Below are 14,276 nucleotides of genomic sequence, written 5' to 3'. Positions count from 1 at the left end.
TCTAGTCAGCAATCTTTCTTCTCTTTGCTACATCCCCACTGAATGTTCTTACAGCATATTTTTCACATGTGCAAAAAATGTCTAGAACAAAGAACTTCTCTCTAATGACTCTCACAACTGAAAACCAAGTCTATGCCACTAACTCAGTGAGCAATTGCAATATTTTCAATGCTGAAACAGGTCTTGACTATGCACGTTGTTTGTGGGTTGTCAGTTCTGAAACATCAGTAAAATCACACTAGCTAAAATTATTATTGTCACCAAAGTAAACAGCTAAAACTCAGAACATATCCAGAAGTATATGTAAAAGACATTTTTCTGAATTTGTGTGATGCCAGCTACTTTGTGCTTGTAATAGAAACTGCAAGCATTCTATTTCCATACCTGTCTGTAGTTCAGTGCATCCAAAAAGACAGAATCATCAGCAAAGACAACAGATTTACATGGCATGTTGATTCCTAGAGCAAGTGTTGAAGTAGCTGTGACGACCTATAAAGTATCGAACAAGAGTATTTCTATGAGAAATGATAATACCAAATTTTGAAAAACCTATAATATCCAGCTTATATCAACAGGAATTTTACTACTGTTTTTCATAGGACTAAAATTTAATCTGACTAATTTAACAGAGCTATGATAATACATGAATTTCACTGTTTAAACATAGTTATTATATACGCATATAAAGTTAGAAACTTTTATATCTTGAAAGTTTATACCACATCTTTTATGAAGAACAAATGGAAATAATATTCTATCAAAAGAGTACAAAGTATCATGGTTCTATATAGTTCAATTCACTAAAACACTTTTAGTTCTTTCAGGTCAACATCTTTTAACTGTTCAGATGCTAATCTGAAGGACAGTAACTCCTAGTTAGAAATTAAGTTCTACAGCTATCAATTCATTTAGTTCATTTTATTAATTTGGAAACCTTCATATCAACGTTTCAAGAATGAGCATGATAAAGCAAATGCAATATATTCTACCACTGATGAAAGGTACACTAGACATTTTAAATTACATGTATAGAGAAAATAAAAGGAAAAAGAAAGAAGGACTGATCCTGATTTATCAACCTTGATATATCCCAGTCTGAAAAGCATCTCCACTGCTTGTCTCTGCTTTATGGCCATAGATCCATGATGATACCCAATGCCCCTCCGTGCCAGCATTTCCTGAAGGTAACCCTTTCTCTCAAACCTAAGTCGATAAAAAATCTTCCTCAAAGTCTACAAATAAAAAAGAAATGTTAAGTATTAACCACAACCAGGTATTGTCAATGAAAACAGAATAAAAGTTCCAAGTGCTACAGAGAAACATATCTGTTTAAGATCTTCAGTAAACTTGAAGCTCGAAGTACATAACTAGATGTATACCATCAGTAGCTTCATTATGTCCATAAATCCAGGCACTTCGGTATATTTTTATACACTATCACTTTTTTTCACTTTTGCAAAAAATGCCATTACACAGTCCCAATCTTCAAATCATGCAGCTAGTTGCAAGCAGACACGGCAAATTTACGTCCTTAATTTTTCTACTCAACACACGGCTTTATGACCATGTACACCATGCCACTACCTCTGAACAAATTGCAAAGTAGCTATGCAAAGATTATACTCTTTTGCTTTTGTTTGTCATCCCCCCTTGGTACCATTTCACTACACAGTTATGAGCTTCCCTTTCCCAAATTCAGAAATAGCACTAAAGTAAGCTTCTTCACTGTTTTCTGAACTTCACACTGTAGCTAAATGCCATCTGTTCCAAAAGTCCAAACTACTTCTTCACTGTTTTTACCCATGTGCACCCTGTGGGAAAGCAATACTCTTTTGATGCTGGCTGACAAAAGTCTAAAAATGCCATTGGGATCCCAAGTTCCCAGGATAGGAATCATGAGAATTTTCACATTTGGTCCCAATACACATTTACCTGTCCTTCTAGAGATGTAACAATAAGCACAAAGAATTACCAAGACACTTCAAATTTTTGAACATCATTTCTCTGAATTAAAAAGTATGTATCACAATTACTTTTTTTTTTTTTTTATTTAAACAAAAGCAATGGAGAGACAACTATGTGAACCAGAGTCATTTTCAGGAACTTTAGACCAAAGGGGATCAAGGCCCATTCACCCACTATTGATGGAAACTACATCATATAAATCTCCTTCATAAATTATTCCTTAATTATTTTGTATACAAATATATGCATTAATATTGGTGATAGACACCTGCAGACTTTCAGTGCTTTTCTGAGCTTTTCCTTCCTTAGGGGGCATAAACGTGCTTAAGAACATGGAAAACTTTGCTTTGTGGAGACTAGAACTTTTAGGGCCTAAAATAATTTGTTTGCTATTTTCATATGATATGAAGGGTTCAGAAAGGTCTATATAGACCTTTCACACAGAGAGGTGACATATAGCCTATGCTAATGATTCAGAAAATATGAGTCTGAAACCTGAATCAACAAGTAACAGAATTGCACTACTACTATTTCATGGAAATGAATTAGTTGTCATGTATATCCCACAAGAACAAGTCAATATCTTTTTATTTGGTGGAATGAAAGTTCTCTGTACATCTTAAAAACAAGGTTATTTAAGATTGAGACTTGGAATCGAATTCAGAATGCTTCATGAAGTCAGTGAATACAAATGCATCACATATTGATGTCTTATGAAATTTTGCACAAATTCAAGCATTTTAGACATACAAAACCAAAAACACGTTGTAAGTATCAGCGAGTTACTTACATCTTCATCTACTGCTTTAGGATCAGCGTAAGTACAAGCAGAAGGTATCACACTAAGCTTTTCAAGTCTTTTCTGTAACTCTTTTTTCATAGTCAAAAGTTGTATTATGCTTTCCATTTTACTGGGTTTCAACTTTTTAGTATCACTGTATAAAATATACAATAAAAAATATTAGTTCTGTAATTAACATATATTTCTCTATTTTAATATATTCTGTGTGTTCTAAAAGTTGCAGATGCATTCCCTTTTAAACTGTAGGCTCAAACGTGTAGATAGATCTGTTGAAGTAGATTTACTCATAATGCTAACAGCTTCATTTTGTCTTGGCTTGCATGCAAAATAACAAATAATTCTGGATGAAGTACAGATGAGTAATTGTGGTGACAAGGAAAATTGAAGGAAGATGAGGACAGCAATCATTAATACCACTGTTTAACAAATTAGTAAGCTAACAGTATTACACAGTAGAAAAAATTAACACAAAAGAGAAATGTGATCCATTTACTGCCAATAATGACATTGACTTTAAGGATTTAGGGAAGGATTTGGAGAGAAGAGAGGGAAAATATTTAGAAGCAGATTTTCATGCTATTTCAATGTACATGTATGTGTCTAAATTCTTACTGGATTTTCAAGTTCTCACTTAGTACCATTAAAGTCAGCCAAGTTCATTACTTCACAATATTATGCTTGAGGAATGCATTACAATTTGTCACAATTAGGAGGGCAAAAAAATGGTGCTTTGTGTTCCTAACAAACCTAGTAACTATATCCATATTTAATTCCTAAATGCCTTTAAAAATCTATACCCTATGATCACAAAAATCAAGAAAGTTCAAGGCTAAGGGGGAAACAAATACCTCGATATCACCTCATTACTGGATTATTCCAAATTGACCAATCTCGCATACTCAAATTTCTCTCTGATCCTCATTCTGTAGTAAAACACTTTACACAGTGTCAGCCACACTGCTATCTCTCTGCTGCCTAACTATGCACTAGGTATTGCTGATTGATACCCACCATGCAGCTGCTCCTATTCTGTGGGTTGCTGGAGCACACAGAAGAACCGCGACTACTGTATTACAACTGGATGCTGCTGTAAGGTACATTCCCCAGAAACAACTTACCACAAAATTTTGCTCTGTCATAATATATAAGCTTTTTCATAATACTTTGTTACAATACTTACTTTGGCTTGCATTTCATTAGTGATTTATTCACTTTTCTTAGTTTGTCCTTTATGTCCTCTATTTCCCTCTTGGCTTTAGGGTCTTGTTCATTTTTTCGTTTTTCCATCAAATGGATGAATATATTATTGGCCGCACGCTCCACTGAATCTAAGCCAAATCTTGAAGTAAATAATATGTGATATACATCAGTTAGGTGAACGCTAATATAAATTTTTATTTGTACGTGTATGTAATACTGCTACAATAATACTCAGCCTTATTACTTGACTACAGTAAATTCTAATAATTAGAAGCGCATCATTGCTATTTGATCCCCAAGTCATAGGCTGTGTTCACTTTCAAACTACAATTATTTCAAAACTGAGTGGTAACATGTAAAATGGTTCTGCCAGTTAATTATCTACAGAAAACAGTCCTATCTTTCCCTAAGTTGGCACATGGACATACATATAAAATAGACTGTACCTTAAATCATTTAATCCTTCTCTACTAGCCAGTTGAAAAGGAATGACTGTTTTTCTTGGTATTCTACACAGCTGTTCTTTCTCATAGCTTTTTCAATACTGGACTGTTAGCTTAGCTGGGACTCTTCCAGCTTCTCAGTCAGAAAACATTTTTTAAATTCTTATTGTAGTGGGAAGAGACTGTTAGCTATCACCATACAAGAGTTGGCAACACCTGGCATGAAGTTGCATCCTAATCCATTAGAATGCTCACAAGTCATTCAGATCTGGCAGTCATCAAGAACAGGAGCAAAAATGGAAGGACTTTATCCTTGTGAAGGCAAAACACAGGTCTTAAGACTCAGAGGTAACTTCTTAACTTAAGCTTTTCACTTCTTTACAGGTAACAGATCTCAACTGCAATCATTTTCCATTTACTCCTGATTCTTCTGAAGCCCACACTGGGTGATTTAAAGTTCTCTTTATCACAGAGTTTATTCAGCCATTTAAGTACAAATATGGTGCCAGCATACTTCTTTCCCTGGTACCTTTAAGAAAAGAAAAGGTACTGCTTTCCCTACCACCAATAGCTGCAATAGCAACTTGGTTTCTACAGCACTGATACATACTCTCTCAGGAGTCTTTACTAATTCCATGTTGACAAAATACCACAACGGGTGACAGCTTTCCAACCTCACACATTAATAAAGGCTTAAGGAAAAAAAGCTTGCCAGTACTAATCTGTTACTCCACGTCAGTATCTACGTCTTGTGAGGGCTCCTCATCCCCTTCATCACCATCACAAATTCTCAGGACTTGGACATGTAACTAGAAATTTATTTTTTTTGAAATTCCTTCTGATGCTTGTTCCTTGTCTGACTACAACATTGGGGAGGTCTATGAAGTGCAGTTACACTATACCTATGCCTTAAAACATAAGATAATAGATTTCTCAAGCTCACACCCCAACTTCACATCTAGGTTATGCATCCATGTTCACCGGTCTGTGATGTGTTCTTGTCCCACCATGATCATTTATCAGTTGTCTATTAAAAAGAGAATACATACTCTACACACAGCCCCTTGTAAGAGTCATTGGTCACCAAAAATTTATAATGACTCATCATTCCAGGGTAGATGAGAGTAAGTTATTCATCTGTCTCTCCTGAGGAGAAGCACCTTGGAACGTCCTATTAAGTGCCTCAAAAGGACAATGCAGTTAATACAGCAGCTCTAAAATCACTCATGTGAAGGAATTAAAAATATCTAAGACTGCTTTTGAAATCTGTTAGCTTCAGCTGGAAATCAGCCATAGCATTAATTTGCAACTAGACTGCCACTCAAAATATAAAAAGAAATAACTTACTAGCAATTAGTGTCATTTGAGATGCACCATTGACCTGTATGCACACTTTTTTGCTTCTTTCTTTCTAGAGTTCTTTCAGAAATAGAAATGCCTTTTTTTTTTTTTTTTAAACCAGCACAAACACATAAGAACTGAAATGCCAGAGAGCATTCTCCCCCTAACTATTCAAAGCAAGGAAAGGCAAGGCTTCATACTGAGATGAGAAAACTTCTTATATTTATGTAACACATTTATGTGATTGTTCCTACGTGTTATTATAATGAGAATATGCACTGGACAACTGTTTAATGGTAAGTACTTTCTTTTCATTATTAGGATAAGCATTGAGGTAACATGCCCATTTTACTGATATTAGCAATATCACTGACAATAATGGTATTATCAGTAGGTTATGCATGTTTGATGTTTTGTGAAAATACATCTCAGATATATGCAAAAGTTTCACTCATGCATTTTACTGGATATAAGATAATGTTGTGAGAGGCTCTGTACTAAAACCATGTTAAATGACATATTCATAGGACCTCATTCTGCCCTTTTCCCTAGCAAATCTGCCCCAACATACACTGTTTGCACCTCTAATTAAACAGCACAATTTTTACTTATTACACTGGGGCAAAGCAACAGAGAATCCAACTCCCATTTTAATGTGATTCAGATTATAATTTTCCTCAGGTATCATGCATGGATTCTAACCTTTCCACGCAATAATCAATCACTCCCAGTTTTACTTCAGCTAAAACTTTAGTCCCACAAAGGTACACAGATTGATAGAGCTTGTAAGCCTTTACTTCACAAACTTTAGAACAAATATAAGAAAAGGACATAAATGGAATTTGCCAAGCCATATCAATATTTATCTCTAATACCATTTTTCTGAATCTAGTCAATACACACATAACACATGGAATATAAATACTTACATAAAAATTATGGCAGGCAATTTATCCATCTCATGCAATTTTTCAACAAAGCATGCAAATTGCATCCATTTTTCCTGATCTGAGCAATCCACAGGTTGGGGCTTAAAGTGATCCAGAAGCTCATATACCTGACCAAAATATTATTGAGGAGATTTTAATGGCAGAAACTTCTGGCTGAAGGCAAAGTTTCCTGTGACAGCTTCTATCAGCTCAGATTTTTTAAATCATGCAGAACTACCATGGTCTCGTATAGTTTACAGACTTAAAAGGTCTGCAGAACACAATGACTTCAGTAAGAACTCAAAATGTAAATCACTGTAGCATTCATGTCTACCATCGCAGTGGAAATAATAAAGCACTACTAACATACCAATTATATTTTCACATTCAAGCGTCAGATTTCAAGAAGCTTTTTTTTTTTTTACCCAAATATTCTTTATTGTCTCCTTGTTTTTTATTCACCACCTCCTCATACACCTATTTATGATATAGGAATATATGGCCTCTAATTAAGGACTTGATCTTCCAATTTAAAGTCCATTACTTAAATTTCTGTCTTTTACATAGAAACATACCTTCTGTCCTTGGTTACAGGGAAGGTTTCAAATGATCAGTAAAAGAAAAAGAAGTAGGCTAAAGAAGCAGAATTGTGGTACAATATTGTCATTAATTGTAGGAGGTACACTAAAAGAATCAGAAATCGGAATCTCGCAGCAGTACCAGAAGTATGATTCCCAGAGAAGCTTGTGAAAACAACCTTGAAAATTCTTACTGAAATGCCACAAATATCAGCACTTATCTTTCAGCACAGCAGCAGCTAATACTTATAAGTAATAATTAGGGAGGAGAAGCTCCCATAATTGTCTAGTTATATTACTGTATAATCATTACATTACAGCTGTACACAGTCTTAAAAACACACCCCTCTAACAACTGTTACCTTCTGTCTTTGGCCAAGTTCAATCCATTTGCTTAGCTCTTTCTTCAGTTCCTGCTCGTATTTCCTCACATCCGTCTTTTTTATTACTACTTTATTCTTGAAAGAGACAAACTCCTCAGGATCTAGCTCCTTGAAAGCAACAATATAAAACACTGCATTAATTATCTATTTACTTTTTATATATTCTGTCCACAGATCTGTATACCCACCTGTGCCCTCGGCCACTCATTCCAGACTTCTACCATTGTGTCATAAAGCTGAACGCTCTCTCTTGGAGACAGAGAAAGATCTGCAGGAATACCATAGTTCTCAATCTGCAAGGATTTTAAACAAAAGAAAATAATCATTTTGATGGAATTCATATTACTTAATTTAACCGTTGATAAACTATTTTTACACCAGTGCTATGCTTACATGATTGACTGTTAATGCAGCACATGGGTGATAATGTTCAATGAGAAAATCACCACCCGTTGAAGAACACACATACTTTTCCAAATCATTGTATCTTTCTCCATACAGGACTGCAAAGAGACAAAAATGTCATGATACATCGTTGGTTTTAAAAAGCAAGAAGTTTGATTTGATTTTATTTAAAAACCATACATATGCTTAAGTCCACGCAGTGTGATCAAAGTGTTTGCGGGAAGGACACTACAATTTATTTATTATTATTATAAAACATTCTGATACACACCTAGTCTAACACGGTATGATTTTTTTGGTTCTTTTACTTTAGATTTCACTTTAAGTTTTCTTGTAGAATTCTTTTCAGAGCTGGTAGGGCTTTCTTCTATCGTGTTCTCAGCACGTTGCCAATACCTTTTCACACTTTGTAACCACCTACAGTTCAAGAATAAAATAAAGCCAAGCTGTAAAAAATATTTTTTTTGAAAACTGATACAACTATAATAGATGAAGTACTACATTCTGCTCTGTTTCTCCTATAGAATTTCCAGTCCCCCCTCTCACCATTTTCAGTGCAATTTTCTCCAGTTTATCCCAGGGTGCAGTTCATAAATGTGAAATCACACCATAATTATACATACAGAGACAGGTGTCAATTCCTTGACTGATGATGGGTAAGTATGCTTATCAGGTTTTGGCAAATCAAATAGATGCAAAAAACTCCTGAACACCTCTGCCCAGCTCTCTTAGAGGGTCTGAAAGAATAGGAATGAATGCCTGTTCTCATTACAGAGAGTTAAGAGTTACAAAATTGTTTGGTGTCAATTATATGTATATAATACATAAAACAGTATAATTCCAAATCTGTTGCCTCTCAATCGTAATTGTTCATACCCATCAGTTCATATCAATAGTTCATATCCAATTTAAATATGCTCTTTTGAATGACAAAAATTCCAAGCGTACTCAGTTAGGTGTTCTGGGTTACTGATAGTAGCAGAGAGAGCCAAAAACGGACACCGAATTGTTACCAGAAGATGCTCCCAAACCTCTGCTCCAATTTCGCTACCAAGACAATGGACCTATATTTTTGGGAAAAAGGATAAAAAAAGAAATGTAAGAAACCTACCTTATCAAAGTACACAAAAAACAGGAGCTGTTTTATGTTTTGCTAAAATCAAAAAGGTTGGCAAGATCTGTACTGAATAATTCTTATGTTGCAAATTCACTGGATAGTGAATTAGACTATACTAACTTCAATACTACATTCACTGTTTGTACCCTAGATATTCACTGACATCCATTAGAAATTAAGTTGATATACAAGAAAGAATCCAGTACAAATTTTAAATTTAGCAATATTAAACACTGCTTTTGCCCTCAAAAGACCGACAAACATCTCATGAAGGGATATGTCTATGATTGAAACCTGGAATACCTCCAGGCTTCATTTTCACCACTAAGACTACAGTGGTGAACTTTAGTTTTTCAGTTGACTGGCTTGAGAGAAATAAGGGAAATTCCTGGTAGCTCTGACTGAACAGTATGTCCTCTTCAGGACTATCAGAGTTTTAAGTTCTTGCACTGGAACATATTAAGACTATTAGCTAACATGAAAAAGCAAGCAAGTCTGAAGTAATAGTTCTCAAAGTTGATTTTTACCAGCAATAATGCATGCAGTGAAAAATTTAATTATTGATAGTTTTCCTCTGCCTTTTTTTTTTCCCCTTAAATTTATTAAATTGATTATTACTGAAAGATGCCTACCTCATCGAATATAACATATTGTATCCGTTTGACCCATTTCTGGCAACGAGGAGACAGCATCAAGATTTCTAAACATTGAGGCACAGTCACTAGTATCTACGAAAAAAAGGTTTGTAAAGCATTATTTTCAAATAAATTGGCTGATCAAATATAACAGAATAGATTCTATATTTAAAAAAGAATTTAAAATATGTATTTGATTTCAAGATGAGCAAAAATTAATTTCTCACTTCTACCTTCAAGAAGGGCAAGAAGGACACAGCAAACTGACAGGCTGGTAAACTTCGCTTTGATCCCTGGGACAGTGATGGAGCAACTAATCCTGGAAACCATTTCCAGGTACATGAAGGACAAGGAAGTCATCAGGAGTTGTTAGCATGGATTGACCAAGAGGAAGTCGTGCTTGACCAACCTGATAAACTTCTATGATGAAAAGACCAGCTGGTAGATGAGGAGGGAGCAGTGGATATTGTCTGCCTAGCGTACAATAAGGCTTTTGACACTGTCTCCCATAAGATGCTCATACACAAGCTGTTGAAGTGTGGGCCAAATGAGCAGATTGGCTGAATAACCAGTCCCAGAGAAATCAGTAGTACTGAGTCTAGCTGGAAGCCAGTAGCTAGCAGCGTACCCCAGGGAACAGCACTGGGTCCAGTCCTGTCTAACATCTTAGTTAATGATCCGGATGATGGATGGAGTATACCCCTCAGCAAGTTTGTAGATGACTTAAAACTGTGAGGAGTGGCTGATAAACCAGAGGGTGATGCTGCCATCCAGAAGAATCTCAACAGGCTGGAGGAATGGGCTGGCAGGAATCCCATGAAGTTAAACAAGGGGAGGTGCAAAGCCCTGCACCTGGGAAGGAACAACCCCAGGCACCAGCACTTGCTGATGGCCACCCAACTGGAAAGCAGCTTTGTAGGAAGTGACCTAGGAGTCCTGATGGATGCCAAGTTGAACACGAGTCAGCCACATACCCTTCCAGCAAAGCAGGCAAACAGTATGGGCTGCATTAAGCAAAGTATTGCCAGCAGGGCACAGGAGGTGATCCTTACCATCTACCCAGCACTGATGAGGCCACACCTGGAGTGATGGGTCCAGTTCTGGGCTCCCCAGTACAGGATAATCATGCATATACTCAAGAGAGTCGGACAGAGACACACTAAGATGATTAACAGACTGGAGCATCTCCTGTGAGGAAAGGCTGAAAGAGCTGGGACTGTCTAGCCTAAAGAGAAGGCTCAGGAAAGATCTCAATGTATATAAATGTGAAGAGAGGGTCATAAAGAAGACAGAGCTCTTTTCAGTGGTGTCTAGTGACAAGACAAGAGAGAGCAGAGAAAAATTAAAACCCTGGAGGCTCTGTCTGAACATAAGGACACTTTTTTCACTGTGAGGGTGACTGAGCACTGGAACAGGTTGCCCAGAGAGCTGGTGGAGTCTTCGTCCTTGCCAATATTCAAAAGCCACCTGGACATGGTCCTGGAGAACTGGCTTTAGGCAGCCCTGCTTGAGAAGGAGGGTTGGACACAATGATCTCCAGAGGTCACTACTTTCAACCTTAACCATTTTATGATTTTATGATTAACCTAGGTTGATTCACCTTGCAACGAAGGTTACAGTCACAATGAACAAGAGTGGCTGCTAGAAGCCCAACTCTACCCACCCGTATGAGTTCATGATTTTCAGTAGAGGTATTAACAGGCAGGACTGTCTAGAACATTCTTAAAATCAGTAAGCAAGTTGTATTTATTTTATTCATTTTTAAGTGATACTACTTAGGAATGAAAGATTGCTGGCCAGAGAAGCAACGCATGAAAGGAAACAACATGGACAACAATGCTGAGAGATTAACAAAGGTTCATTTTCAGTTTATCTTTTACTAACAAAGCTTATAAAAGGTTAACAGCTTACAGAAGTGTCATACTATACCTATTATACATATTAAGCTTACTTTTATCTATATCAGGATTTTACATTATCATCTGATTTTCTGATATCACACTATTTTCCAACTCTGAGATGGTCCACCTAATTTATTTCCAAGATTTGCCTACATTTCAGTTTGAACTCTAGGACCTAACTAAGACACATCAAGAGCTCAAGCGATTTTGAACCCTGGTGGTTAGTGAAAATGGATCCTTAAAGATCAAAAAGAAAATCCATCAGACAGTGCTACTTTACAATCAGTTGATGTCATCAATGTTTATAAATAATAGTAAATGTCAGACACTCAGGAAAAGAATGGGAAAAAAAGAGCACCTCTTTCATTTGTCTGCATTTACATCTGCTGTATGCTTATGACCAAAGGAATTAAATGTTTCTTCTTCTAACCAGAGCAAGTAATCAAAAGATGAATAGGTAAGGTTGTATGCCACAGACTGAAAATTTTTCTGGTAAGCAGTACACAGATTTTAACACAACTTTCTATTTAGTAATGGCACAATTGTTATAATCAAAATTAACAAAAATTTCAGAGGCCAGATGAAGTACAGAAGTCATAACTTTTAAGTGTTATAACACTCAAAAATATACCTGAGAATTCATGACATCATTACGATAATCTCGTGTAAAGACTCCGCACACCACCAGTCCATCTGGAAGTTTCTTGGTGAACCGACTGTATATAGTTCCCACCACTTGGTTTACAAGGGCCTTAAGTAAAGCAGATCATTAACAAAACTACACAGTGGATGTCTAAAGGCATACAATGTTCTGAGGCATACAAATGTATTCAATTTTGGCACTGATATTAATGTACTAGACTGCAATATACTATTGCAGCACTTCTATTAAATCTAGACTATCAGTGTTAACTTTGAACAGAAATGGTACCTGATGTTCAATTATACTCAAATGTTTTCAAAGAAATCTAGTATTCTGTGAAGTGGGTTATATAGTATTAACTCTGTATTGTAACTATTTTATAGCATTCAACTGTATCTACAAACACTTTAATGACATCAGAGTCCTGAGGCCTGCAGGTATAAAATACATTTGTGCACCCAGACTCTGATATTCAAATGAAAGTATGAATTTGATGCCCATTTTGTTTTGCCATATCAAAAATATATATATATATTTTACTTATAGAAAAGAATCCAAAGAAATTAGTCAATAATAGCACATGTAATTCCATATTCCATATTCAAACTTTGCATTACTTAAAATAAGTTTTGGAAGAAATCAAAACATTGGGTCAGCTCTTAAGTCAATTTCTAACTAAAAAAAAAAGGATAAAACACTCATTAAAAAATATCCCAAAGACGCTTAGAGTTTCACAAGTTCTCTTGAAGCATCTAATGGTGAACTCAATTGGAAAAATAGGTTTTTGTTCTGTTTTAATATTACTTTCACCAAGTCTGTAGGCTTTTGGCACTGTCACCTTTACCTAACACTACTTCTAGCACTTTTCTATGCATTAATGTTTCTGACCTTAAAATAGCTATATAAACAGTCAAAGAACTGTACATGAACTTAAATATTTTGCAGATCTTTTGTAAGCATGCTTAATTACATGTTTCTAATAAAAAAGACATACATCAACTAAATCTGTACAATAAATCACCCCAAATGTTTTCAGAATCATACTGAAAAATATCACAGTCAGACATACAGAATATGTAGTAGGATGTAGCCTTACCTTTGTAGGAGCAACATACACAACTACTCCGTCATCACTCGTTTTCAGAACTTTCTCCATGCAATAATATGATGCATATGTTTTTCCCGATGAAGTGGGAGCAACTATCACTGCAGACTCATTGTTATCAACAGCATCAAGAAGTTCTCGCTAAGAGAAGAGCAAAATGTCTTGTTAAGAAGTTCTCATTGAGTGAACTAGCTGCTCCTGTGAAAATGTCTCTATTTTTGCCCTTAATTTTTGCTGATTTTAGACTAGGGGAAGTCATAGTTAACCTAGAAGTTTTATGACTGTATTCTTTTCTCAAACTGTTAGTGGGAAAAAAAAGGAACTACAACTTCCCACTTGTTTGTTTCAATTATTTGGCCTGAGATTTTGATACCAGAATACTTACAGTCCGAAACTGGACATTTTCAAAATAAAAAAGTTAACTCGGCAGTGTACAATTTAGATACAAAAACTTCACTGTTTTATAAAATGCAGTAATTTTTTCTTGCATTATTATAGTTATAGCAATACTGTCCAAATTTCTCTTCTGCTCTTAGCATACACTAATAAATTTGTTTTCTTCCTATTACTGTCTTCCTCCATGCTTTCTCTCACTTTAAATAGGTCTGTAGAAGGAAGGGGAGGAATGGTACAAGAAGGGAGAAATAAGTAGCATTAACACTATCTTTCTATATTAGCATATATGCTGAGTTCAAAGGTGCTTCTCAAGCAAGTATCTGTTTTCCAGATGTGGTCACACAAGATGGAAAATTCAGCTGGTCTCTCCAGTCCAATAACAGACAGACCCGAGTTAGACCTACTGTGCTTTAAACAGAAAAGTTATTATCAA

General features: G+C 35.7%; 1 protein-coding gene across 7 annotated transcripts in view; it reads right to left on the bottom strand.

The window, feature by feature from the left end:
- The window catches only part of DDX60 (DExD/H-box helicase 60), a 52,793-nt gene that overhangs the window by 11,588 nt on the left and 26,929 nt on the right, over nucleotides 1–14,276 (bottom strand). For all 7 annotated transcript variants that reach the window (XR_013950040.1, XM_080589009.1, XM_080589010.1 and 4 more), the window contains 13 exons: nucleotides 13,439–13,588; nucleotides 12,331–12,450; nucleotides 9,796–9,891; nucleotides 8,995–9,110; nucleotides 8,318–8,463; nucleotides 8,035–8,144; nucleotides 7,830–7,934; nucleotides 7,621–7,749; nucleotides 6,681–6,808; nucleotides 3,948–4,106; nucleotides 2,756–2,900; nucleotides 1,080–1,232; nucleotides 385–489 (listed from right to left, as the gene is read on the bottom strand). Coding sequence is in view for 6 of the 7 variants with exons in the window: in XM_080589009.1 (XP_080445135.1) it covers nucleotides 385–489; nucleotides 1,080–1,232; nucleotides 2,756–2,900; nucleotides 3,948–4,106; nucleotides 6,681–6,808; nucleotides 7,621–7,749; nucleotides 7,830–7,934; nucleotides 8,035–8,144; nucleotides 8,318–8,463; nucleotides 8,995–9,110; nucleotides 9,796–9,891; nucleotides 12,331–12,450; nucleotides 13,439–13,588 (1,662 nt within the window). In the remaining variant the exon portion in view is untranslated. The remainder of the gene's footprint in view (nucleotides 1–384; nucleotides 490–1,079; nucleotides 1,233–2,755; nucleotides 2,901–3,947; nucleotides 4,107–6,680; nucleotides 6,809–7,620; nucleotides 7,750–7,829; nucleotides 7,935–8,034; nucleotides 8,145–8,317; nucleotides 8,464–8,994; nucleotides 9,111–9,795; nucleotides 9,892–12,330; nucleotides 12,451–13,438; nucleotides 13,589–14,276) is intronic.

The sequence above is a fragment of the Anser brachyrhynchus genome (assembly GCF_964034855.1).
Source record: "Anser brachyrhynchus genome assembly, chromosome: 4".
NCBI lineage: Eukaryota > Metazoa > Chordata > Aves > Anseriformes > Anatidae > Anser > Anser brachyrhynchus.
This window is presented reverse-complemented; position numbering and strand designations above follow the sequence as displayed.